The 25,958-nt window shown below is 57.3% G+C and overlaps 2 protein-coding genes and 1 long non-coding RNA gene across 4 annotated transcripts in view; 2 read left to right on the plus strand and 1 right to left on the minus strand.

The window, feature by feature from the left end:
- Window positions 1-3,561, plus strand: part of USB1 (U6 snRNA biogenesis phosphodiesterase 1) — a 28,028-nt gene extending 24,467 nt beyond the window's left edge. The window contains exon 9 of the transcript XR_011249075.1: window positions 3,192-3,561. The gene's annotated coding sequence lies outside the window, so the exon portion shown is untranslated. The remainder of the gene's footprint in view (window positions 1-3,191) is intronic.
- LOC138419810 (uncharacterized) lies at window positions 840-5,258 on the minus strand. Of its 2 annotated transcripts, none has more exons than XR_011249079.1 (3): window positions 4,574-5,258; window positions 3,834-3,908; window positions 840-2,071 (listed from the first exon to the last, which is right to left on the minus strand). It is a non-coding gene; the product is annotated as an uncharacterized lncRNA (long non-coding RNA). The 2 variants fall into 2 exon arrangements; XR_011249080.1 differs by lacking the exon at window positions 4,574-5,258 and adding an exon at window positions 4,389-4,571.
- Window positions 4,689-25,958, plus strand: MMP15 (matrix metallopeptidase 15). Its single transcript, XM_069552896.1, has 10 exons — window positions 4,689-5,570; window positions 16,812-16,960; window positions 17,612-17,740; window positions 19,031-19,338; window positions 19,681-19,842; window positions 20,737-20,990; window positions 21,571-21,709; window positions 22,637-22,787; window positions 22,900-23,015; window positions 24,002-25,958. The coding sequence occupies exons 1-10, from the start codon at window positions 5,409-5,411 to the stop codon at window positions 24,457-24,459; spliced, it is 2,028 nt and encodes a 675-aa protein (XP_069408997.1). The 5' UTR covers window positions 4,689-5,408; the 3' UTR covers window positions 24,460-25,958.

Here is a 25,958-nt window from a genome sequence, read left to right on the forward strand (position 1 = left end):
CGCAAGCTACACCTAATGAGCCGCTGTGTCGCAAGCACTGAAGTCCATGTGCCTAGAGTACATGCTCTGCAACCAGAGAAGCCACTACAGTGAGAAGCCCGCGCCCTGCAGCTAGAGAAAAGTCTGGGCAGCAGTGAAGACCCAGCACTGCCAAAAGCAAATGATTTTTAGAAGACAATGAAAAAAACAAGCGAGGAGTTCCCTGGTGGTGCAGTGGTTAGGACTCAGCACTTTCACTGCCAGGGCCTGGGTACAACTACTGATCAGGGGGCTATGATCCCACAAGCCATGTGACACAGCCAAAAAAAGAAAAAAAAAGGTGAGAAAACCACAAAGAGATATCACCTCACACTGGTCAGAATGACTATCATCAAGAAGAACACCAAGAACAAATGTTGGCAAGGATGCAAAGAAAAGGGAACACTTGCACACTGTTGGGGGAAATGTAAATTGGTACAGCCATTATGAAAAATGATATGGAAGTTTCTCAAAAGTCTAAAAATAGAACTACCATATGACCCAGCAATTCCACTCCTTGGTATATACCTGAAAAAAAACCCCACTTATTTGAAAAGATATGTGCACCCCAATGTTCATAGCAGCATTTTTTACAATAGCCAAAATAGGGAAGCAACCTAGATGTCTATCAACAGATGAAAGGATAAAGAAAATGTGATATATATATTTGATGGAATGCCACTAAGCCATAAGAAAGAATGAAATTTTGCTATTTCAGCAACATGGATGGATTTGGAAGGTATTATGCTAAGTGAAATAAATCATACAAAGACTAACACTGTATATCACTCACATGTGAAATCTAAAAAAATACAACAAACGTGATATAACAAAAAGGATGCAAATTCACAGATAAAGAGAACATATTAGTGGTTTTGGGGCAGGGGGAGAGGAAAGGGGGAAGGGCAATACACAGGTAGGGGTACACACTATCAGGTATCAAATAAGCTGCAAGGATATACTGTACAACATAAAACCCCCAAGCCACTCCAGGAACTCTGCATATCCCTCATACAAGTGGAAATGATACCACTGCCCCTCCCAGAGTAATTGCTGAGACCCAGGCCAACCACAGGAGGACCACCTTCAAACAAATCCTTTCCCCACCCAAACTGAGCATCCTTTGGTTACCTTTAGCCATCAGATAACTATCTCTCTAGCTCCTACCTAACTCCAGATCATTCTTATTTTGTCCATGGAACCCATGCCTATTGGCTGTTACCTTCCATCTGGGCCAGATACTGTTACCTTGACAATCTCACCATTCCCTCATCTTATTCTATTTCCCACGATCTCCTTCCTCTCTTAAACTATCTCTAAAAGAGTCACCACTCCTTCAGTTTAATTTCCTCCCACTATAGGATCAAAAGGTATTCAGGACATCATCTACATCACCATCTACAAATACCTTTGTAGATGATCTTGGTTCCTGGGGAGCAATTTAGAAAAAAAACAGTTATAGAATTGGGCCTACATTCCATCTACAACCTCACTACTATTTGGGGGCAAAGGTTTGCCATCTTTTGGGTACCATTCCCAGGAATTTATCATCCGGCTCAAGAGGTTAGACTCAACAACAGAATCAATCACCTGCTCCTTGCTGAAGCAATTCACCTTGTCCTCAGATAACATCACCACTGGCCTCAAATCAGTGACTCGCCAAGGATGAGAACCCCAGCACGCTGTTCTCCATAACTGCATCAGCCTCGATATGACCCAAGAAGGGGCACGTGCACAGTGGTCAGAAGCAACTGCGGCATCTTTGTCCTTGGCAATCTACGTGAAATCTCTGCCTTAACCAGGAATGTTCGAGACATGAATGAAGAGGTGTGTGCATTACTTCCATCACCACCCACTGAGGAGGGGCAACAGGTCTGGGGACTTCTTCTGGAGGCTCCCTGAAGGTCTACGAAGTTGGGCACAGGACCAATTCGGCCTCTAGTCTTCATCTTTCTATTTATCTTCAAGGTATTCCTCTCATCAAATGTCTGTGGATCCCACAGCACAGCAATTATCAACCCTCATCAAGTCTCAACAGATGATTCAGCTGGTCCTAAATGAATAAAAAGCAACCAAATGAAAAATGAATGTATTAATATATTGATCAGAGGAAAGAAGGACGCCTCTGCTTCCCTTGAACGAGAGGGAACTGACAAAGACTCTCTGCTTAACCCAACGTTAGTCAGGCTCCCTTGAATCTTCTCCCCAGCAAGGCCCATCCCTGTACTTCCTTATAGAATCCAGTTTTAGCAAGAATCTTGCTAAGTCAATTTAGCTGAATACCCCATCCTTGACACCTGATCAAACTCAGCATTCCCACTATACCCTGGAGATATGTGATCACCCTCACCTGCCTTCAGGTGAATGGCCCCCAAAGACTTGATAACTCTTCTTAGTAATTTTCCATCCACCAAAGCTGCCCCTCCCCCCACTTGCTCCTTGGCAGTAAATTCCCACTTGTTCTGGTTGTATTTTGAATCAGAACCAGTTCTATATCCAAGTCTCTATTGCAATCTTTTTTTTTTTAATAAACTCTGTCTTGGCCATTTTAACTTCTGCCTGTTCTCTTAAACAGTGCCCTTTTTTGGACTTCCCTAGTAATGCAATGGATAAGAATCCGCCTGCCAATGCAGGGGATATGGGTTCAATACCTGGTCCAGAAGGATTCCACATGCTGCTGAGAAATGGAGTATTTCCTGCCATATCAGTAAACAAGGATGTCCCAGCCATCAGCGATTCTGTCCCTCCAAATGTTAATTTCTGAGCTACAAGGGCACTCAGGAAGAACAGTATCTATAATCTGGCATCCCTTAGGCTGCAGTCACTCCCAATGGTGAGCCCTGAGGAACTAAGGATATTGACCCCAGATAGCTGAAATGCATCTGAAAGGAAAGATTTCAGTGACCCTAGACTCTTACATCTTCCCCTACATAGAAAAGTGCTAAATTCCTTAACTTGAAATATCTGGTTTTACTTAATTAATAATAATCTTTAGATGGTCAGACTACCTGCCCTGTTGCAAACTTCTATAAAACCTGACCCCCCCACACACACACACACCCTCATACCACCCCCCTCTTCAGACCTGTTCTCTAAGGGTCACTTGAGATGCTGTCTCCCAGGCTTTAAGTCCTAAAAATTCCACCAAATAAAACATAACTCTCAATTTTCAGGCTGTGACTATTTTTTAAGTCGACACTGCAGAGCAACTAAGCCAGTGTGCCACAACTACTGACCCTGAGTGCTGCCACAACTGAAGCCTGCATGTTCAAGGCCCAGGAGCCACAGCTGTTGGGCCCATGTGCTGCAGCTCCTGAAGCCGATGCACCTAGAGCCTATGCTCCGCAGTAACAGAAGCCACTGCAAGGAGAAGCCTGTGCACCAGGACTGGAGAGCAGCACCCCCACCAAAAAACTAGAGAGAGCGCAAGCAACAAGGACGCCCCAGCACAACCAAAGAAATAAAGTTTAAGAAAGATTAACCCCTCCCAATCCAATCTGAAGTGAAAACAAGGCCATTTAAAAAGGAAAAGAAAAAAACAAACAGTACTCTTTGTCTTCACCTGGCCTGTTGGTGAACAGGCCTTTTCTGAAGCCCTGCCAGATCTCTGCGGATTTCCAGGTTGGGAGGCCTGCCGGCGACCCCGAGGGCTTACTCTATGGAAACCTGCCCTCAGGTAAAGAAAGCTCCCATTTCCGGGGCTGGGAGGCGGCTCCGGTGAGGTCCCCGCCCTCCTGCCCTCCCGCGGGCGCCATCACCGCCTGACCTGACGCCAGTCCGTCGGGTCAGGACTTCCCTTAAGCCTAGAAGGTTACCTTTGTGAACCTTAGACCCCAGGCCTCCCACCTCTTGCCTTCAGCATCCAAACCAACCAGATCCTCAAATCGATCCTGAAACAGAATTAAGTGAAAGTTACTCAGTCGTGTCCGACTCTTTGTAACCCCATGGACTGTACAGCCCGCCAGGCTCCTGTGTCCATGGAATTCCGCAGGCAGGAGTACTGGAGTGGGTTGCCATGCCCTTCTCCAGGGGATCTTCCCGACCCAGGCATCGAGCTCGGGTCTCCCACATTGCAGGCAGATTCGTTACCATCAGAGCCACCAGGGGACTAGCACTTTCAAGTCCGCTCTGCGGGCAGTTTTGCCCACCCGCCCAGCACCCTGTGGGGCTGCACTGTCACATTTCGTTTGTACAAAATAATGTTCTTTGCTTGGACACCCAACGTGTGCTAGGCCAGGAGCCGGAAGCATATCTTAACTGCCCACCCCAGCCCTTTGCCCTGCATTCCAGATAAGGACTTGGCGGTTCAGAAAAGTTAATTAACTTGCGCCGCTCCATGCTGCACGTTTGTAGCCACCCAGGACAGCAACCTCATCTCTGTCGCATGGCATCCAAGGTACCCAACGCTTCACTGGGCAACTGAGAAAAGTCCTGAAAGGGCCAAAGATAGCCCGAGGCTTTTGAAAAGAGGCGTTAGGCCAACCAATCTCTGGGTTTTTATCTTTTTTTTTTTTCAGCCTAAAACCAGACGCTTGGATCCCCTTCCAAGGCCCACCTTCCAGACCCCGCTGTCTCAGTTTATCCCCACCAACCCAGTAGGTGGGAGAAAAAGGCGTCATCATTCCTCCTTGCCCCTCCCTCTGTGGGGCGGGCCGCTTTGGCGGGGGGTCAATCCGGCTCCCCCAAAGCAAGGATGGGAGTGGCGGGGGCGGGCTGGAGAAGATTCCCGCCGTCCCGGAAGAGTAAAAGGGGCCGCGGGTTCCGCTCCACCGCCGGCACCTGCTACCTAGAAACCTCGGGCTGAGGTACCGCCCCCGGCCCCCGCCCGGGCCGGTCTGCCAGAAGAGCGCTGGCCCTTTAAGAGCCGCGGTAGGGGATCGCGGGGAGGAGGGCCGGGAGCGCCCGGAGCTGCGCGGAATTCGCCGGGAACCTCGGGCGCCGGCTCCCTGGCTAGCTCACTCGCTCCGACCCGCGCCCTGCGCCTCATTCTTAGGCTGCCCGGGAGCCGGGCCGGGTCGGACGCGGGGCGAGCAGGATTCACGAGCGGGAGGCGCGCGCTCCCGGCAGCGCCTGCCCCTCAACATGGACAGAAGGAGCTGGGCGCGCAGGGCACGCCGCGGGATCGGGCGGCCGGAGCGCTGAGGCAGACAAAGGCTCCGGAGTTGCGCTTGCTCTCAGCCGGGCCCCGGGCGCCGAGGCTGCAGGACTCCGCGGCGGGCGACTCCGGCCCGCCCTCTCCCTAGTGGGCCGGCTCCGCGCGCCCGGACCTGCCCGGCCCGCTTCTCCTCGGCCGTGGGAATTTGCCGAGGCTCGGGCGAGGAGCCAGGGAGTCGCAAGTTCCGAGCCGCGTGCAGGGACCCGGCGCCCGCAAGCGGGCGAGCCCCGCGGGCATGGGCAGCGACCGGAGCGCGCCCGGACGGCCGGGCTGGGCGGGCAGTCTCCTTGGCGGCCGGGAGGCGGCTGCACGGCCGCAACTGTTGCCTCTGCTGCTGGTGTTTCTGAGCTGCCTGGGCCGCGGCGCAGCGGCGGAGGACGCCGAAGTCAATGCGGAGGTAAGGACCCTCGCCAACCGCTTTGCCAGGGGTTGGAGAACTTGAGGCTGGGGGACTTGAGGGTGGGGAGGAAGCCACGCCCGCAGCTTGAAGCGTGGAGGGGAAGCGCGCAGAGATGAGCCCCTGTCCCGGAGTTGGGGGCGGGGAAGAAAGGGGACCGGGCCAGCTGACCATCTCCAGCTGGCCCTTGGCGGTGCACCTCTTCACAAACCCCGGAGGATGTAGGGCTTGAGCCCACTCTCCACTCCTCCAGCCATGTCCAGGGCACTGATCCTTCACAACCCGCCTCCCGGGAGCTGCTTCAGCGGCCCCCAGCCCCTGTTCCTCTCCCCTCTCTTCCGGACGCCCGATTCCTCGAGAGCCCTGCAGACGCGCGGTGACGTTCTTTGCTAACAGAAAGGGGGCTGCTCTGGGCCCCGGGGGTGGGGGTGGGGACCTTGAGCACAGCGGCAGCGCTCCCGCCTTAGTTTGGGTGACACTGAGCCTCGTGCGGCGCGCTGGGGTAGGGGGAAGGGGTGCGAACCTCCGAGGCAGCCGATCAGGGTTGAGGGGGCGCTTTGGCGACTTTCTCGGACTCTTGCGCGCAAGTCGTGCCACCGCCAGATGGGATCAAGAGGGAGACCGGATCTCACCCGGCGCTTCCTCCACCGGCGCCCCTACGGCCAAGGCCCGGGTCTAAGAAGGTGGACTCTGAACATCTTTTCACCAGGAACCCGCTTGACGTCCCTACGGAGACTCATCTCTGGATCGGTCCAATGTATAATGTATGATTAGGCGGGGCCTCCTGGTGTAGAGCTGAGTCTCCACGGGGTCGCCGAGCGCTGCCCTCCGGACTAGGGACAGTGAAGGCGCTAGCTCCACTGAGTCAGAGCAAAAGCGAACATGTTCTTTCTCCGACACTCAAAACGCTGCTTCCTGCCCCAGAGAAGAGGTGAGGTGTAGATGCATGTTGGAGGAGACACCCTTCTCTGCACGTCCTCAGTAGGCTTGGGCCTCAGTGCCCTTGGGCCGGCCTGGAGCCTCCCGCCGCCCGGGTTACGGGCCTGATTGCCATTTCTATTTGCAGCCAGGCCGGTGCTCCCTTCTAGCACCCCACCCCCAACCCCAACCCGCCCTGCGGCTTCCCCACCTCCCCGGCTGCCTGGGAGTTTTTTCCGATAGAAGCCTGCCCTTCCCCGCCCTACTTTTAATAAAAGCTCGGAGGAAGGGCAGGGAATTCCTCCCAGCTCAAGTTACACCTCCCAGCCAGTTCCCCACCTGCTCTGCCCTCCCTCTACGGCCTGGGCAGGGAAAGCAGCAGGGAGCCAGGCCCTGGTAGGAGGCAGAGCCGGGAGCCCAGGCCATGCCCAGTCCAGCTCCACCACCCCGCCCCTGATTCACACATGCAGACAGGCAGGGGCTTATTTGAAGACTCCTGCTGGTGGGAAATGGCCCTCAGCCTACCTCCAAGTACTGGCCAGATAGTGCTGTTTGCACCCACCTGCCACTCTCTGGAGTGGAATGCCAAAGAATTGCAAGTCACAGACCCACCCCCCAGGAGTTTATAATCTACTTAGAAATAGCATCTCTGAACAGAAAGCAGTTGCGGACCAAACTGGGATTTGGTAGCTAAGTATCGTGATTTAGCATCTTAGATGGATAGGAGCTCGGGCACTGGGATCTGTGGTCTGAGGGTTTTTGTTCTCTCCTTTGCTTCTGTTTCTCCATCACTCTCTCCTCTCCCAGCTGAGTGAGTACCTACTGCCTAGGGTCTGCACTGGGGGCTTCCCTGTGGGCTCTGATGGTAAGAAGTCCACATGCCATGCCAGAGACCCTGGGAAGATCCCCAGGAGAAGAGAATGGCAACCCACTCCAGTGTTCTTGCCTGGAGAATTCCATGGGCAGAGGATCCTGGCAGGCTATAGTCCATGGGGTTGCAAAGAGTGGGACACAACTGAGCGACTAACACCTTTCACCTTTCAGGGTCTGCACTGAGGGCACAGACCATGGGCCTACGCCGGTGTAGCACCGACTAGGGATTGATTGACCTGGAGCCTCTCTCCTCAGGGGACACTTGGGTTGGGCTGTTGCGGGAAGAAACTCTGGAAAGTACAGGGGACCCTTGAATGCTGGAAGCCAAGGTAGATGGGGGTCTCAAGACTGGTGGGCTAGCCCAGATTCTACAGTTGGCTTTCGGGTACACGGTGTTGCTCCTTAGGGTCCTATCAAGTCTGGCCAGATCTGGGCCCACAGCCAGCCCATTAGCCCCGAGGCTATAGGAAAACTGTGCCAAGTCCAGGCGCTCCAAGGACCAGCCTAAGAGATTCATGGGCCTGGCTACACCCTGTGTCCAGAGTCTCCATCCCTTGAAGAAGCGCTTTGGTCCTTGACCACAGCTCCAGACCTTGGGTCAGGTCACGGCTAGGACAGTCTCTGAGCAACTGAGTCAAAGCCAGCTCCTCTCTCCCTCCCTCCCAAGGCAGAGTTTCATCAGGCTAAGGAATCAGGCAGGTGCTCAGAGCCAGCACACACATGCAGCCTGCCAGCCTGGAGAAGGCTGTCTTTCTTGGGGAAGCCACCACTGAGCCATTCTGCCCTGTCCCACTCCCTCCATGGCTGTCAAGCCCCAGTCTGCAGCCATTCTGCATAAACCAGGCCCTCCCTGCCTGACTGAGCTGCAGCTCCTGGCCTCCTCGGCTTGAGAATCCAGGCTCCCCTTTCTGTCCTCCTATCTCTGGCTCCAGCACCTAGTCCACTTAAGTGCCTTCGGTTTTCATCAGAGAAGCTTTGGTCTCTCCCCACTCCCTACACACCTCTAGGCCCTCAGCCCTCCTGCCCTGCCCCAGGGAGGTGACTCAGGCTGCCAGAGTTCACAGGTGTGGTGCCCCTGCCAGTTAATCATGGGCACACCCACTTTCCCTGAGCAGACTCCTGGGTATCTTCCTTGCCCTTACCCAGCAGCTGAGGAGGGGAGCAGACAAAGGAGGGTAGGGATCAGCTCGAATTCTGCCTTTGACCGTCAGGTCTGACTGATGATCGCAGCCCCAGGCTTCCGGTGTTCCAGTCTCCATCCACACTTCCATGCTGGCCCCTGGAGCCCTGCGGGTGTGCTCATATTAGTGCCCTGTCCTAACTGTGGAGCAGAAGCTGCAGGGGCCCCCATGCCCACCCGCAAGGGGAAGAGGTGTGATAGTTTGAGGGCCTTGTCTTTGAGAACCTATGGAAGCTGAATCTTTTCTTTCTGTTCTCTTACCAGTAGCAAGCCACTGTTCTCCATACTTTGTTTCAAAACCCATGGAGAACTGGGCTGATGAGTGCTGCCAGGGACTTGGGATCTAGCTGGGCCACGCCCTTTATGCCAAGTGCTTCGCCAGGGCCCTGTGTTTGGGCTGCCCTGGGGTCCAGTCAGTTGGCTGCCTCCTTGCAGAGAACAGCCCTGCATGCATTCCGTGTCTGTGCATCACAGACCTGCCTGTTCTGACCCCTAGATGCAAACTGCTTCATTTGCGTCCAAGGAGAGTGGGGAGGAAATAACCTAGAAACACACCCACATGCCCCCTCCAAAGAAGACTTCCCCCAGAATCCCTCCAAATACTTCCTCCAAAATCCCTCCAAATACTGCCCACATTCTCTAATACCAACTCAGAATAGCAAGACTGCCCAGCAAGGATAAACCTCTCCCCGCCAAGCACTGGGTTCTGGCCACCCCTCCGTGCCCTCCAGGTGTTCCCTGCTGTGGACCCTTCTGCCCAGCCAACAGTTTCACTTCTGCCTGAGGCCAGCTCAGCTGTGGTGGTCGTTGTGGTGGCTGCAGCTTCCCACCTCCGATTAAAGTTGTCACTATAGACTGAGTGAAGCCCCTCCCCTCCCTCTACCTACCCCCCACCTTCCTCAAATAATATGTTGAAACCAAACTTCCCCAAGGTGATGATATTTGGAGGTGGGGGCCTTTGCGAAGTGATTAGGTCATGAGGGCAGAGCCCTCGTGGGTGGGATTAGTGTTATTCTAAAAACTGTCTGAGGGACTTAACTGGTGTTGCACTGGTTAAGACTCCAGGCTTCCAATGCAGAGGGTGTAGGTTTGGTCCCTGGTCAGGGAACTAAGCTTCCGTGGTGGCTCAGTGATAAAGAATCCACCTGCCAATGCAGGAGACGTGGGTTCAATCCCTGGGTTGAGAAGATCCCCTGGAGAAGGAAGTGGCAACCCAAGCCCACTGCAATATTCTTGCCTGGAGAATTTCATGGATGGAGGAACGTGGTGGGCTACAACCCATGGGGTTGCAAAAGAATCGGAACGTAGTGACTAAACAACAACAGTTAACTAAGATTCCACATGCCTCGCGGTGCGAATGAGATGTAAAAAGATAAAATACAAGAACTGTTGGCGAAGTCTCACTTGCCCCTTCCATCGTGTGAGGACACAGCAAGAACTTAGCAGCCAGACCTGTCACTCTGAACTTGAATTTCTTACTTCCAGAACTGGGAGAAATAAATGTTGTTATGAGCCACCCAGCTTATGGTATTTTCCTTATAGCAGCCAGGATGGACTAAGGCAGTTGGCACCTTCAGTATTGCCCCAAGATTCATGTAGTTCACACAGCTGGCTCCTTAGGCAGGGGCCAAACCCCGTGGCCAGCTCTGCTTTGGGCGTGGAGAAGTGTTCTCTGGATCAGCAGAAGCAGAGAGGGCTCGGGGCTCTCTGCTTAGAGCTTCCTCCATCTCAGAGAGGGCCCCAGGAGGAGTCCACAGATGAAGGTGCGGACCTGGCACCCTGTCAGCTGCTGAACACTCCAGGCCTGAGACACACAATAGGCGCTTTCTGACTGGACAAGCCTCGACTGAGTTAGGCTCATATGAAGCCATTCCCCAGCAGGACCCTGGTTTTAGGGATGCCTGAGCGCTTTACGGGAGTAGCACAGATTTTTGCAGCTGGTTTTTTTTTGGCAAAAACAGCAGAGATGTTCAAGGTGGGTCTGGATCAGAGAGAAAAAAGGGAGCGCCTCTCAACAGCTCCCATTTCCCTCGTGGGATCAGCAGACAATGAACAAGTAGACCCAACTCAACCTCTAGGATCTAGACAGACAGACCCTGGGTCCCAGCCATTAGCCAGCCCTCAGAGATGCCCCCATGGCCATGGAGGCTGGAGGCCAAGGTTTGGAGCTGCTCTCCAGGACTAATTCTTGAGCCTTGGACACCACCTTGTCCTTCTCCCAGAAGGTACTGACCACCGCACCCCCCACCTCCCAGGGGTGAGAGCCCAACTTCGAGTCCACTGTACTTGAGCACGGCACCTGGTACATAGGAAGTGCTTGCAGAATGGTGGCAAAATACAGTGAGAAGCAAATGGCATTTGCTGTTGGGCAAATCATTGACCCCATTGGAACCTCAGCTAGGCAACACGGTTAGAGATGGTTCCATAGCATCACTGACTCAATGGACACAAATCTGAGTGAACTCCGGGAGATAGTGAAGGACAGGGACGCCTGATGTAATGTACTGCAGTCCATGGGGTCGCAGAGTCGGACTTCGCGACTCAGACAGAGCCTCAGTTTCCTTGTCTACAAAATGAGACTAGTAGTAGTATCTGCTGGATGGTATTATTGGGGAAATTCAGTGTGTTTGTGTATAAAATACCCAATGTTCCACATGGTGTCCCTCACGTGGTGCCCAGGGGAGGACCAGGCATTACTTTTGAGTACCTTCAACATACTTGATTCCATCCTGAGCAAGGCCTACAGTGGTTTTGTAAGGTTTTCACATTTAATCCTGAATTAGCTCTGTAAGTTTAGGTGTAATCATGACCCCACTGTACAGAAGAGGAAGTGGAGACTGTGAGGTGAGAAAATTACCCTTGATTCTGCAGCCTGGATGGTAGCAGAGCCATTCGGTGTGGCTTGGAGCCTGAGCTCCCAGCTCCCGGCTAGGTGAAAGGCTGCAGCTCAGAGCCCACAGTGTCATTTTTTGGAAGCTCCATGGCCAGACTGGAGCCTGCTGGGCCAGAGCCAGGTGGGAAGGAGGGGATGGGGGTGGGGCCAGGGCCTCCCTCAACCATGTGAGTCCGGAGCCCTACTCCCGACCTGTCCAGCCACACCGGCCAGACCCACTGCAAAGACCATACCTACAGGGGGGTTTCCAGGTGGACGGCCCAGGCCTGGCCCTCAGCCAACCCGAAACCACCAGCCAACAGGGCCCTTTCACCCACCCCTGCCACCCGCTGGCCGAAGGACCCAGATGTTGTTTCCTCCAGGTTAAGGAGTGCGGGGCTTGCGGGGGAGGCTCCTTCCTTCCTGTTTCCCTGGCCCGACATCCCCACCCCACTGGCTCTGCCTACTACCCGGAGCCCCTTCCCCAACTACAGCTGTCCCATCTTGAGGGCTTAGATTTGAGCCCCAGGAGAGCAAGTGTGTTCTCAAACCGCTTGAATATGAACCATGCTACCTCCAAAGGAAGTAAATGGTCCACCAAGGACAGGGCGGCCTGGCTTGGGGCCCCCGTAACTGGCCCCAGGACACCATGAAAGGTCTGTGTCCACTGCTGACGGGCCTGACAAGATGCCTTTTGTGCCTGTCTGGGCAATCCTGCCAGGGTCTGCCTGGCCTGCAGAGAAAGCGGTGTGGCAGAAGCAGAGCTGAACCAGGAGAGATTGCTCTTATCGAGTGGGGTCTGATAAGGCCGGGCGGGAGGGGGCTCCACTGATCTGAGCCTGGAGGAGCTGGCTGTGGGGTAGCTGAGGCTTGCCCCTACCCCGGAGACCGCTTAATGCACAGTATTGATCTGGTGGCTCCTTCCCAGACACGCCCACAGGATGGGGGAGGGCCTGCCTTGGCGAGGTCTCAGCAGTCCTGGGGAGCAGCCCTGCTGATGTGGCCCAGTGCCCAGACCCAGACACCCATGGTGGGGAGGATTAGACCCCCTCCCCCAGTGCCCTCCCCCAGCACTGTGCTGGGCACGGTTCCCCAGATGGGCCAGAGCCCAACATCCCCAGCCTTAGGCCAAGAGGAGCCGACAGTGCTGCCTCTGGGCTCCAGTTCTACCCACAAACCGGTTGTGTGACCCTGGGTGAGCCGTGCACCCTCTCTGAACCTTGCAGTCTGTGTAATGGGGATGGGCTACTTGTGAGCATTGAATGGGGTGATGAGAATCGACAGCCTGGCTCCAGCGGAGTCTCAGCCCCCGGCTGCTGTATTTATCGCCTCTCCTATAGGGCCAGGGGGCCAGGCAGGCCCCACCCCAAGACTCTTGAAGGCGCCACATCTCCTTGCCTGGGGGCCAGCCACTCACCTGAAGCTTCTGTCCATACTTATGGGGTGGGGTCTGGAGCTGGAGAAAGAATAGCTGAAAGAACAGGTTGGTGGGGGCAGTTCTCCCACAACAGCCTCCCTCCCTGGGCTGCAGGAGGCAGGAAGGGGCCTTGTGCTCTCCCTGTAGAACCGTTCCCTGCCTCCCACTGGGCAGTGATTCTCACGGAGGGGGTCTCCCTACCCTGTGGCGTATGGGCCTGCCTGAGCCTCAGTTTCCCCTTGTGAGAAACAGAACTTCACTGCTTGGTTCATCCCACCTGTGAGACTCAGGTGACAGGAAAAGGAGTCCTGATGGAAGGGGGCAGGAGGCAGTGTTTATCCCGGTAGGAGCAGTGGAGGCTTGAGCAAGCCTCTCCCCCACTTTGAGACCAGGGGTCTGTCGTGACTTTGGAAATTGCTCCCCATTTTTGTCCCGTGGCTGCAGAGCCCCTCAGGAGACTGGAGTCCGGGCAGCACCTGCCATTCGCCGGTGCCTGCCCCCGCCCCATGCTCTTTTCCTCCCTTGCAGGGCTTGTCGCACTTAGAACAGTAGGGTGATGAGAAACTTCCTCCTGGATACTGGCGGAGGCAGGGTGGGGGGCAGCCCCAGCCCCGCGGGTGGTGAAGACTGGTTGGTGCTTGGTCAGCTCTGAGCCCATTGCTTGCCAGTCAGGCGTCTCCATCAGCTCCTTCGCCTTATCTTCCAGGGACTCAGCTGCTCTGCCAAGGCCGTTTCAGCCTAGTCCACTCACGTCACCAGTCCTCGGGCTCAGCTTTCTACCCAGACACTGGCTGAGAGACATTTGTCACCGAGAAGGCTTGGCTGATACCGAGGTGGAAGCTCTTGGCTTCCCTGGGACTCAAAGGGCGCCTGGCAGTGTGATGGAGGGTCCACAGGCACCCTTGGGCCTTTAGTGTCAGCCCCCAAGCTGTCTCAGTACTGAAGGGGCCCCTCTGCCCCTTCCGCCCCGCCAGGCTCTGGACCTCTTCACTGCAGACAGGCCCAGCTCCTTCCCTTGCCCTCCTCTCCCCTCCCCAGGGCCCCAGCCAGCCTCCCCCGCCTGCCCTGCCCTCCTCCTGTCACTCGCCAGACACCACTAATCAGCCCCTTGGTGGCCTGTGATTGCGCTCCCCGGATATTTTTACCTTATGCAAATAGGCGATGTAGAGGTGCCCTAGTCTGTCAGCTGCAGCCCCAGGCCCTCCCCCCACCTCCAGCCGGATTCCTCTCACTGTGAGAGCTAGCCAACCTCACAGCCTCGCCTTCTAGATCTCTCCAGGCTTCTTCAGGCAAACCGTGTCCATCAAGAGTAGTGGACGTCCCCCTCTCTCCAGACATAACAGGCGCCTCGGGAAAGGTTTCTGTGCTTGGGAAGAAGGCTGTGGAGGGCGCCCGGAACACTGCCAGGGTCTGGAAGCTGGAGGAAGGAGCTGGAGGGGTGAGGGGGGCCCGTGGCGGGTGCCGCAGGGCACTCGAACCTCCCCCAGCCCTGAGGCTGCCTTGTCCCAACCTGGATCCTTCAACCCTGTCAATAGAGGCAAAAGTCTGCCGTTCTAGGAACAACGAGGCAGTCCTCCACCCCCACCCCAGCCCTGTCATTAGTAACACGCTTTTTGAGCACTTTCCCCGCCCAGCACGGTGCCCAGGGCTCCTGTGGACATCCCCATTTCATCCTCGCAGAAACCCCTGAGATGAAGCAGGTCCTGATACCACCCCTTTTACAGAGGCACAGGAATATAAAGGGGGCTGACGAGGCTCTGTCCCCAGAGCCGTGGTGGTTTCCCAGCTCGGTGTCTCTGCCTTGTTCGTTGTCCTGTGACTGTCACCCAGGGCCCTGCGAGCCCTCCAAGCTGAGGCTCGGCGTCCTCAGCCTTTGGCCATCTCCCGCCTCCGCCCTTGTTGGCTCAGCCTCTGCTCCCTCCAGCGGCAGCCTGGCATGGCTGAGCTGGGCCGTGTGGGCAGCCCGTCCGCTCCGGGGGCCTGGCCAGGGGCCAGGGTGGCACCGAGGGGAGCCAGTACCTGAGGAACTGGATGTGGCTCTGGTGGCAGGCTGATGTGGGCGTGGCCCAGGCAGCTGACACGTGGCTGTCGGCCCAGAGCAGCGTCTGTGTCCAGCCTCCATCTGCCCTGCAGGCCCTTGCTCTGCAGCCTCTGCCTTCCAGAGCGTCTCAGAGCAGGTCCCCTCACTCGGGTTTTCAGAGACTGAGGATACCAAGGAAAGCTTCAAAGGACACGCTTCCATGTGGCCAAGGCCCACAGCAGCCCCTGGCCTCTGTGCTGACCAGCCTCCCACAGTGGTCTCATTGCCTTGTGGGCACGAGGTGGACAGGGCAGAGTCCCCTTTCTCAGCACCACTCAGCTTGGCTCACTAGGGATCCCACCATTGGGTTTCAACTGCAGTGGTCCTATCTGCTCACAAACTCGCAGGTGTGAACTTCTCTGCAGTGGGTCTCCCTGGGGAAATCGTAAGCCCCTGGAGGTCAGCCACCTCCTCCATGGCCTCCAGCTGGCATGGTGGCTGGCTGGGTGGGTGGACAGACAGATGGGTAGATGAATGAGAAGATTTGCCCAAGGACTTCCCTGGTGGTCCAGGGGCTAAGACTCTGAACTCCCAATGCAGGGGGCCTGGGTTCAATCCCTGGTCAGGGATCCCACATGCTACAACCAAGAGTTTGCATGCCGCAACTAAAGATCTCACATGTTGCAAGGAAGATCAAGGATCCCACATGCGGCAATTAAGACCCAGCGCAGGCAAATAAATATACAATTTTTAAAATCTTTTTTTATATAAAAAAAAAAGACAAGCCAAGCAAATTCTGAAGGGGGTAGGCGCCCCCACTGTGTGCCAGCTGCTCTTCACAGGGCTGTCTCTTTCACATTGCACCCACCAGTAACCCTATGGCTCCCCTTTCACATGAGAAAAGTCAGGCCCAGAGAGAACAGAGTTAGTGGCAGAGCAGAGACTGAACTTCAGGCCTCCGGTCCCACCCTGCTGGGCCTAGGTGGACTCCCTGAACTTACCTGCTCTCCTTCCAGAAGGCATAGGGCCTGGTGCAAGTGTTAGTCCCTCGGTTGTGTCCAACTGTTTGCCATCCCATGGACTGTAGACTGCCAGGCTTCTCTGTCCATGGATTTCCCAGGTAAGAAGACTGGAGTGGGTAGCCGTTCCCTTCTCCTAGGGATCTTCCTGATCCAGGGATCAAATCCAGATCTCCCACATTGCAGGCTGATTCTTGACCACCTGAGCCACTAGGGAAGCCCCATGGTTTTCCTACTAGGTGAGAACTCAAGAGGTTCTAAACCCCATAGGGGTCCCAATGGTCTGCCTGAATGGTAGGGCACCCACCCCTGCAGGCGCCAGTGCAATAATAAAGATGGCAACTGTGGGCTATCATGGACACAGCTACCATCTTCATGGGGGAAGACAAACGGTAAACAGCCAAGTGAAACATAGTGTGTCAGATGGTGACGAGGGCAGGCAAGCAGGGGAGGGAGGGCGTGCAGGGTGCAGTAGGTGGGTATGTTTTCTCCATTTGTCAGAGAATGCCCCTCCAATAAGGTGAGGAAGCAGAGACCTGGAGACAGAGAGGGCATGAGCCATGCAGATGTCTGGGAAGAGCACTCCAGGCAGTAGGAACAGCAAATGCGAAGGCCCAAGGCAAGAGAGGCCGGTTGGGCTGAATGAATGATAGGAGTGAGGTCTGAAAGCCAACCTGGGGCCCAGTAGCTCCTGTAAGAACTGGCTTTTCCTCTGAGACAGGGTGTCTTTGGAGGGTTCTAGGCGGAGGACTGATCAGTCCCGGCCTTTTGTTCCAGCTCCTGTATGAGAACAGACCACAGGAAGTGGAAGCAAGGAGAGTGGTCCAGAGGCCCACACTGGTGGGAGGTGATGGGGGTGGGAGGGGGTGGGAGGCAGACTGTGCATGCTTGGAGGTCAGGGTGCCAGGACCTGCTGACCAGGCCGTGGCCTCTCCTTTGCAGAACTGGCTGCGGCTCTACGGCTACCTGCCCCAGCCCAGCCGTCACATGTCCACCATGCGCTCCGCCCAGATCCTGGCCTCGGCCCTCGCCGAGATGCAGCGCTTCTACGGGATCCCCGTCACGGGTGTGCTGGACGAAGAGACCAAGGCGTGAGTCCTTCCGTCAGGTCATTCCCAGACCCCACTAGCACCTGCCCTCCTTCCAGCCTGCTCTGATGAAGGCTTGGTCTGTGGAGTTTTCCAGGAAAGGGTGGTGTAGATATGAGGTGGCAAAGGGTTTGATCCTCCATGCTAGCTCTCATTGGTTGGGAGGGGCTGCTGCTGTCTTGTGTTGAAAAAGCTCCTGAGGCCAAAACCCAGCTCAGCAGCAAGGAGCACAGGATTGATTAGTGGTGTCTGCCACAGGTTTGGGAATGGGAGGTGTGGTGTATGTGCTCTGATTGCCTAGTTAGGCCTTGCTCTGAGTCTGACAGATATGCTGTGACCCAGAGCCACATTCTTGATGAGCACTCAGAGCAGAAGGTATCAGGGATAAAAGGCTTCAGGGTAATTCACCTCCTGCTCCTGGGCAATACGGGTAAACATGGGCTCTCCTTTGCAGAGCCACTCCTAGGCATGCAGTCTTCCAGTACCAGGTTTCCTGAGAAGGAGCTCAAAGCTTAGGGAGAGTCTTCTCACTGCCACTGCCCTCATAATAGGTGCAGCTGGAGGCCAGTGGCCGGAGGGTGGGAGATGGTGGACTGCCTGGAAGAGGCGGTGCCCAGCAGGCAGGTGTGTTGAGAGGCGGCTTTGTGCTTCCAGGTGGATGAAGCGGCCCCGCTGTGGGGTGCCAGACCAGTTCGGGGTACGTGTGAAAGCCAACCTGCGGCGGCGGAGGAAGCGCTACGCCCTCACAGGGAGGAAGTGGAACAACCACCACCTGACCTTCAGGTAGAGACTCCAGCTGCCCAGGGTGACCTCCGCTCATGGCGTGTTTCTGAAGCACTGGGACCGCTTATTCCCTGGGCTGAGGCCTCAGGCTTCCCGGTGGGCTTGTCTGGAAGGCTTCCTTTCCCAGCAGCCCACTGCAGGGTGCCCGGCCTCCCCATCCAATCCCACCCCCATGCTGATTGGATCGGCCCCTCCCCCACCGCAGTTTTCCTCGAGAGAACGGTGGGACCCTTTGAACTCTGCTCTGTCCTCCTTTCCTCCCTCCCCGCACCCACCAACAACCGAGGGCTGGCCTCACCCGCCCAGGTGGGCTCCTACACTGGAGGAGGCTTCAGGGGTATGTAGGATAAGGAAGGCCCTGGAGCATCTGGGCAGTCCAGCATCTGCCCAGGGGGAATCTGTGCACCGAGTCACCCGCACAAACCCTGCTTCAAATACCCCTCCTTCCTTCCTATCAAGTTCTTTGGCAAGAAATCCCCCTGAGCCTCGAGCTGCGTAGAAGTCCTCAAGGGTCCCCCTTCCCATTCCAATCCAGCCATGACCCCACCCTCAGCTCCATCTCCCGGGGAAGAGCAGCTCCTGAAGTCCTTAGGGACCCAGGCCACCAGAGTGAACTCTCGATCCATGAGCTGATTCTTGATCTCTGATGGAGCTCTGTCTAGCACGCAGATGCTTAATCTGCTTTAAATGGGAACTAACAGGCCTCACCATGCTTTTATCACGTGCAGGAGCATACTCTCCGTGAGTTAAGCCGCTGAATCCTCCCAGGGACTCCATACTAGAAGTGCTGCCCTCCTTTCCCATTTCACAGATGAGGAAGCTAAAACTCAGAGAGATTTAAGTTGCTTGCCCAAGGTCACACAGGAAATGTTAGAGCCCAGCCTTGAACCTGATTCAGCCTGATTCTGGAGCCCAACTTTGACAACCACTTGACCTGTGTTTCCCAAACCTCAGCCATTTGCATCCCACTTTCTAGGTCTTTCTCTTGGCTCTGTATCACCTATACTTTTAATTACTTAATGTTTTCTTAAAATAAGTGTATTTGGCAAAATGTAACCTTATTCAGTGATATCCTAATGAATTCCTGGGCTTGACAACTTAGTTCTTTTTTTTTTCAAATTCACATCAGAGTAAATTAACAGTCGGTATTGATGAGCATCGTCCATGAATGAGCTCAGATCCTATGCCCTTTCCCTGAGACCATGTGTCCCTGCCCCCAACCCAGTGGATGCTAGCAATGGACAGCAGCCCTGGCTCTGGGCTCACTCATGTCTTCCTGTCCACCTGCAGCATCCAGAACTACACAGAGAAGCTAGGCTGGTACCACTCGCTGGAGGCGGTGCGCCGGGCCTTCCGTGTGTGGGAGCAGGCCACACCCCTGGTCTTCCAGGAGGTGCCTTATGAGGACATCCGACTGCGGCGGCAGAAGGAGGCAGACATCATGGTACTCTTTGCCTCTGGTTTCCATGGCGACAGCTCGCCATTTGATGGCACGGGTGGCTTTCTAGCCCACGCCTATTTCCCTGGCCCTGGTTTGGGTGGGGACACCCATTTTGATGCAGATGAGCCCTGGACCTTCTCCAGCACTGACCTGCATGGTGAGCACCTCTGGTCAGGGTGATGACAGGGTTGGGGGGTGGGGGGTGGGGAGGGTAGAGCTGGGGGCTGGGAGGGGAGAGCATCCCCCATGCAGTTCTTGGGAGCATTGACTCTTGGTCTTAGTCTGCTGTTCATCATCTCCAAGGGGGGTGACAGGGAAAGGAAGGCAGGGATTGGTGTACCCATTTTCCAGATGGGGAAGATAGAGGCCCAGAAGTCAGAGTGGCTCAGCTTCTTCTGAGAGTAAAGTGTGGGCAGGCTCTTTGGGCCCCTCAACCCACAGAGTGGGGTGTCCAGGTCCTGAGCCAGGCCAGAGCTGACCCCACTGCCCGCCATGACAGGAAACAGCCTCTTCCTGGTAGCAGTGCATGAGCTGGGTCACGCACTGGGGCTGGAGCACTCGAGCAACCCCAGCGCCATCATGGCACCGTTCTACCAGTGGATGGACATCGACAACTTCCAGCTGCCCGAAGACGACCTTCGGGGCATTCAGCAGCTCTATGGTGAGCACGCGGCAGTGGAGGACAGGGGGCTCTGCACGCCTGCTCTCAGCTCCCAGCCCCATGAAGCATAGGGACCGTGGCCACACCCATTTTGTAGATGAGGAAACTGAGACCCCAAGAGAATTAGCTATGGTCCAAGTCATCCAGTCAGTAGAAGATGGTGCTAGAAATCAATCCTGGGCTGGCTGACTCCAGGCCCAGGCCCTCACCCAGAGATTCCATGGTGGCTCCAGGGGACACAGGCGGCCCCAGGGCCCCTCACTGCCCCCATTTTCCTCCTCACCCTGTGGGATATTTTTATTAGACCCAGGGTGTCCCTGGGGTCCTTGTGCCTCCCACCATCACACCCAGCCCAAGCGTGTCCCACTGAGGCTCTCCTCCGAGCATTGCTGGTTTATCACTTCCCAGCTCCTTTGAGGCAGGTAACACTCCCCACCCCCACCAAGGAAGCCCCCAATGGGGGGGGGGGGTCTCTGGGGGCCAGTTCAGTGGGTCAGTAACCACCCCAAGCCCTCGCTGTGTTCCCAGCCACCTGGGAACCACATTCTTCCCTCCACTTGTGTCTACTGCTTCTGGAGCCTCCACTGGAACCGGCCAGCCTCCTAAGAGGAGCGTCCCCAAGGGGAAGTGCAGCCAGGGGTGGCCTTAGGGCGCAGTCACCCTAGCCCAGTGTGGGGAGGTCAACGAACGGACTGCGTGGAAGAGACTGGAGGTCCCCCCGAGCGATGGTGGTGTGGGGAGGGGTCTGCTGTGGTCAGATGGGGCCCCTCACCCGGGTGGGCTGCCCATGGGGCACAGGTCTCTCCAGGCCGCCAGGGTTCCAAGTAGAGAAGCTGGCATCCTGGCTGGGCTCTGGGGCTACCCTCCTCACTTCCCCCTCCCGCCCCTCTGCAGGCACCCCGGATGGCCAGCCACAGCCCACCCAACCTCTTCCCACTGTGACCCCCCGGCGGCCTGGCCGGCCAGACCACCGGCCCCCCAGACCCCCTCAGCCGCCTCCCCCGGGGGGGAAGCCGGAGCGGCCTCCGAAGCCAGGCCCCCCGCCCCCGCCCCGCGTCACAGAGCGGCCGGACCAGTATGGCCCCGACATCTGCGACGGGGACTTCGACACGGTGGCCATGCTGCGGGGGGAGATGTTCGTGTTCAAGGTCTGGCCCCCGCCTGCGCCACCCCCAGCCCCTTGGCCCAGGCTCAGAGCGGAGAGCTCCCGCCCACTTCTCCCCCAGACTCTTGCCCCACCTCCGCCCCCTCACTCAGCGGCCCCGGGGGAGCCATCAGACCCTAGACCTGGAAGAAAAGAGCCCGAGGGACAAGGGACTTGCCCGGGGTCGTACAATAAGCCTAGGGGTCCACCCTTGTGCCCCCCCACCCCCCCCGCCACCCTCTTCCTAAGACCCCCTGCACCAGCCTCTCCCAGGCAGGGAGAATTGTCCTCGTCATCCACTGAGTAAAGGTGATGCTGGAAACCAAACCGAGAGCTGGCCAACTTCAGGACCTGGCCCTCACTCAGCCCTTACCCAGAGCTTCCACGGTGGCTCCAGGGGACACAGATGGCCCCAGGGCCCCTCGCCGCCCCCTCTTCGCCCAGTCTGAATATGCTATTAGACCAAGGGTGTTCCTGGGCCCCCAGGACCCATTCTTCTCACTGTCACTCCCAGCCCAAGTGTGTCCCACTGGAAGGGGGGTGGGGGCCCCCATGCCGTCCACTCACCCCCACACCCTCCCCAGGGCCGTTGGTTCTGGCGGGTGCGGCACAACCGTGTCCTGGACAACTATCCCATGCCCATCGGGCACTTCTGGCGGGGCCTGCCCAGTGACATCAGTGCCGCCTACGAGCGCCAGGATGGGCGTTTCGTCTTTTTCAAAGGTGAGTTGGGGCAGGTGGGAGGGAGGAGGCTGGGCAGCCTTTCTGCCCTCACCTCTGGCCTGACCTCTGACCCAGCTGGGCCTGACGGAGGATGGAAAGGAAGGACCGCGTGCGCATCTCGTCCTGTCGCCCACTGCGGGCTTACTCAGGGGGACCTGACCCTGGCAGCAGGGCAGGGGTGGGGTGGGGCTAGACAGGCCCAGAGGCCTGGCGGGCAGAGGCGAACTGACTGAGGGCAAGTGTCCACCTTCTGCAGCACAGGGGCTCCGCCCCATCGCCCTCCTCCTTGCATCCTAGGCCTTTTCTTGCCCCTTCCTCATAAGAGCAAGTCCCCGAGCCCACTCTGGGGAGTGTCCCTGGGTCTATCTACAGAGACAGTGGAGCTCCCTCCCCTCAGCCCCTCCTTTGAGGCCTGTCCCCCAGGAAGGGCCTCAAGGGCAGCACCTCTGAAGGATTGGCTGTGTCCCCAGGCCCCCTGGCCTGAGTCTCAACCAGGCAGGAAGTCCCCAAGGACCGGGCTGGGCTCACACTAAAAGGGAGGAGCCTGGGCCGTGCACTGGGGGGCCCCAGGAACACAGTCCCCAGATCCAGAGGCCAGGCCTCTTCCCTCTCTCTCTGCAAGAACTGTGTGTGGGGGGAGTGGATGTTCAAGCAGGATCAGAGGCTTGCATGTTTTGCGACTGAGTGTGTGGTGTGTGTGTCACTGTGAGCTGGCAATGTGTATACACATAAATGGTGCATTACAGGTGTCCCTAAGTGCCACATGCATGTGATGTGAGCGTGAGTTGTCTTGGGTGTGGAGTGTCAGTGCTTGTTCTGTGTACAAGGATGAGAGTGTGTGTGTGCGCGTGGTGAGTGTAGCAGTGAATGTGAATTTGGGGACCCAGATTCTCACTCCCCGTGCCCGCCCACCAACCCCTCCCGCAGGTGACCGCTACTGGCTCTTCCGAGAAGCAAACCTGGAGCCGGGTTACCCACAGCCACTGACCAGCTACGGCTTGGGCATCCCCTACGACCGCATCGACACAGCCATCTGGTGGGAGCCCACAGGTCACACCTTCTTCTTCCAAGAGGACAGGTGAGCGCCCCTCCGCTAAAGGGAAAAGGCTCCCATCCTCAGGCTCTCCCAGAAAGAACCCATGGCCTGGACAGGCCGGGCACAGCCCACAGCCTGGTACTTTTGGCCACAGGTATTGGCGCTTCAACGAGGAGACGCAGCGTGGAGACCCCGGCTACCCCAAGCCCATCAGCGTGTGGCAGGGGATCCCCGCCTCCCCTAAAGGGGCCTTCCTGAGCAATGATGCAGGTACCAGGGCCGGCCCCCGCCCAGCCTGCCCAGCACCCACCATCCCCCCACCTCCACACACGTGGGACAGGACTTGCTTGTGCTCACCAGCATCAAGATGGCAGGCACAGGGGACCCAGCTGGGCGAGGCGACCATTGACACCATTTACAGAGGCCAAAGAGAGCTTGAGTAAAGGGCCCCAAATCGCACAGTGAGGAAGTGGTGGAGTCAGGAGTCCAGCCAGGCCGGCCTGTGTCCAGAGCTGGTACTCAGAGCTGCCCTGCTCCCCATAGAGCCTTGAGCCCGGCGGGGTTGTGGGGTGAGCTTGGGTTCAGAGCCTCTGGAGCAAGAGTCCTCCCGATAAACCCCCCTTACCTATCTGGCAGGGAAGCCTGATCTCTGTCGTTATAACTGAGCAACAGGGAGTTGCGGCTTTTATTTCTCCAGCGGGGTCTCTGGTGAGTTTCAGAATGCCCATCAGCCTTCAGGGGCTCAGGGGAGACCTGGCTGGCTTTGCTAATGTTCAGGTGGGTCACACAGCTTCCGTGCACAGTGGCTTCACCCTGCAGCTGCTGTGACCTCATTGTGCTCCGCTGAGCAGGGATGCATCTGGTGGCTCAAACCTGGTCCTTCCTGGGGTTTAAAGGATGTGGACAGAGTGCCCTGGACCAGAGATCTGGTCCAAGAGGGCATCAGGCCCCACTCCGGGGCTGACTGTGTGGCCTTGAGCAAGACACTGTCCTCTCCAGTGTAGGAGAAAGCCAGACTGGATCCCCTGACTCTAGCCCCCGACCCAGCAGGCTCTAGGACCCCTCTCTGCACTGCCCTGGTCAGTGTCAGCCCAGCCAGAAAGCATGGACAGATTTCAAAATGCCCAGGGAAGCCAATAAGAAAGAGGGTGTTTTAAAGCCAGGGCCCCTTTAGCTCTCCCTGGTTCTCCTCACGGGTCTCTGGCCGGCGGGGAGCCCCCACTTAACACTCCTCTGGCCTGCTTTGCCCTCTGCAGCCTACACCTATTTCTACAAGGGCACCAAATACTGGAAGTTTGACAACGAGCGCCTGCGAATGGAGCCCGGCTACCCCAAGTCCATCCTGCGGGACTTCATGGGCTGCCAAGAGCATGTGGAGGCGGGGCCCCGGTGGCCCGACGTGGCCCGTCCACCCTTCAACCCCGACGGGGGTGCAGAGCCCGGGACGGGCGGTGACAGCGAGGAGGGCGAGGAGGGTGGTGAGGCGGGCCCTGGCGGTGGCGGCGCGGCAGGGCCGGACGAGGATGGGGGCAGCCGCGTGGTGGTGCAGATGGAGGAGGTCACGCGGACGGTGAATATGGTCATGGTGCTGGTGCCCCCTGTGCTGCTGCTGCTTTGCATCCTGGGCCTCACCTACGCCCTGGTGCAGATGCAGCGCAAGGGCGCGCCCCGCATGCTCCTCTACTGCAAGCGCTCCCTGCAGGAATGGGTCTGACCCTTGGCGCCAGACCCGCCCACTCCCCACGGTGCTAAGGGGCCAGGCTGGTCGCGCCTGTGGTTCTGAGACGGCTCCTGGGGCCTTTCATCTAGAGCCTTCTGTGGCTCCTCAGCCCCCGGGTGGGGATCCCTCCAGGCCCGCTGACATCCCTGCCAGCCCCGCCCCCTTGTTTATTTATGCCCAGGTATCTTTTTTTTTTTTTTGCACACTAATTAAGCATTTCTTCCTACTTGCCTGACCAGGGCGGTCCCTCAGGGCGATCCCTAAAGGCAGGGGCTTAGAGGTTTCTAAATATACTTCTGCACCAGAGAGGGAGTTAGGCTCCCACCCACCCCTGGCTTAGCCAGAGGAGCAGTGGGTCAGAAGGCCCTGTTGGAAAAGTGAAGGGCTGCTGGGTTGGTCTCCACGCTGAGTACCTGGGTCAGAGCCCAGGGCTCTGTTGGTTTTAGAGCTTGGTGGGGCCTGACTGGTCTCCAGCCCCCTGAGTCTCAGAAAGAGCTTCCACCTGGTGGCAGCCTCAGGCCAAAGAGCGCAGGGAGGGGAGGGGGCCCGCTGATAGAGAGTCCTGTTGAGGTTTAGTTGCTTCCCAGCCCACTTCTAACAACCCCAGCAGTCGGGATTCCTTAGGCCCAAGAACCCTGCCCGCACCTGGCCAGCCCGTGGCTAGCAGCCCCCAGCTCCCCTGTACCTCCTCCCGTCTCAGGAGAAGGGGCCCTAGGCCTGTCTTACCAAGGACCAAAGCGGGTCTGCCAAGGCCCCACCCCCAAGGGTAGCGCCAGCCACGCCCCCCGGGGGCTGGGTTTCCAGGCTCCCGCCCACTCTCTGCTCTGAGCTGCGACTCAATTGGGTTCTTTCCACGAGCATCTTCCCTCTCCCTGTCACCCCCCGACCACCAACTGCAGGGGTCTCAGAAGCCCACCAGCCTCAGGCTCAGCTGCCAGTGTCCTAGTTCTCCTAGGGAGAGAGGGGATAATGGGTGCTCAGGCCGGGGTTATAGATGTCCAGAGACGCATGCCCACCAGGCTTAAGGGGTTCCTCCCCCCCAGCTCACTGTCCCCCAGGGACACTGGTGGGGGTAGCGTGGTGGCCAGCAGCTCATCCTCTCTCTCAGACTATGGGACGGGACTGTGGAGCCCCCAGAGGAGCCCACTGTAGCCTGGGGCCTCCCCCGATCCTGGGTTCAACCCTGTGGATGGAGGTGATTCTGCCCTCTTTTCCTCCGTGAAGCAAGCAGGAGGCGAGGCTGCCGTGGGAAATGGTACTGTAGAGCCGGCTCTGTCCCCGCTGCTCCCCTAGCCGTGAGCAAGCAGGCCTGCCGTCCGGAATCCCAGAGGCCCCTGGGGCGAGGGGCCCCTCGTGGACTGGCCCCCAGTGCGGGTCCAGCAGCGTCCTCCCCACTCCATCCTCAGAACCACCGGAGAGCCAGCCGAGGGGGGTGGGGAGGGGATCAGTGTCTGTCTGTAAATAATCTGCACTGATTAAATAGTAAGGCCGGC

The sequence above is a fragment of the Ovis canadensis genome, chromosome 14 (assembly GCF_042477335.2).
Source record: "Ovis canadensis isolate MfBH-ARS-UI-01 breed Bighorn chromosome 14, ARS-UI_OviCan_v2, whole genome shotgun sequence".
NCBI classification, from domain to species: Eukaryota; Metazoa; Chordata; class Mammalia; order Artiodactyla; family Bovidae; genus Ovis; species Ovis canadensis.

Bases quoted from the DNA above. Each gene is read 5' to 3' on its own strand.
- MMP15 (XM_069552896.1), top strand. From the start codon at position 5,409: ATGGGCAGCGACCGGAGCGCGCCCGGACGGCCGGGCTGGGCGGGCAGT. The intron at 5,571-16,811 runs GTAAGGACCCTC...TCTCCTTTGCAG, and splicing joins ACGCCGAAGTCAATGCGGAG to AACTGGCTGCGGCTCTACGG. The intron at 17,741-19,030 runs GTAGAGACTCCA...GTCCACCTGCAG, and splicing joins AACCACCACCTGACCTTCAG to CATCCAGAACTACACAGAGA.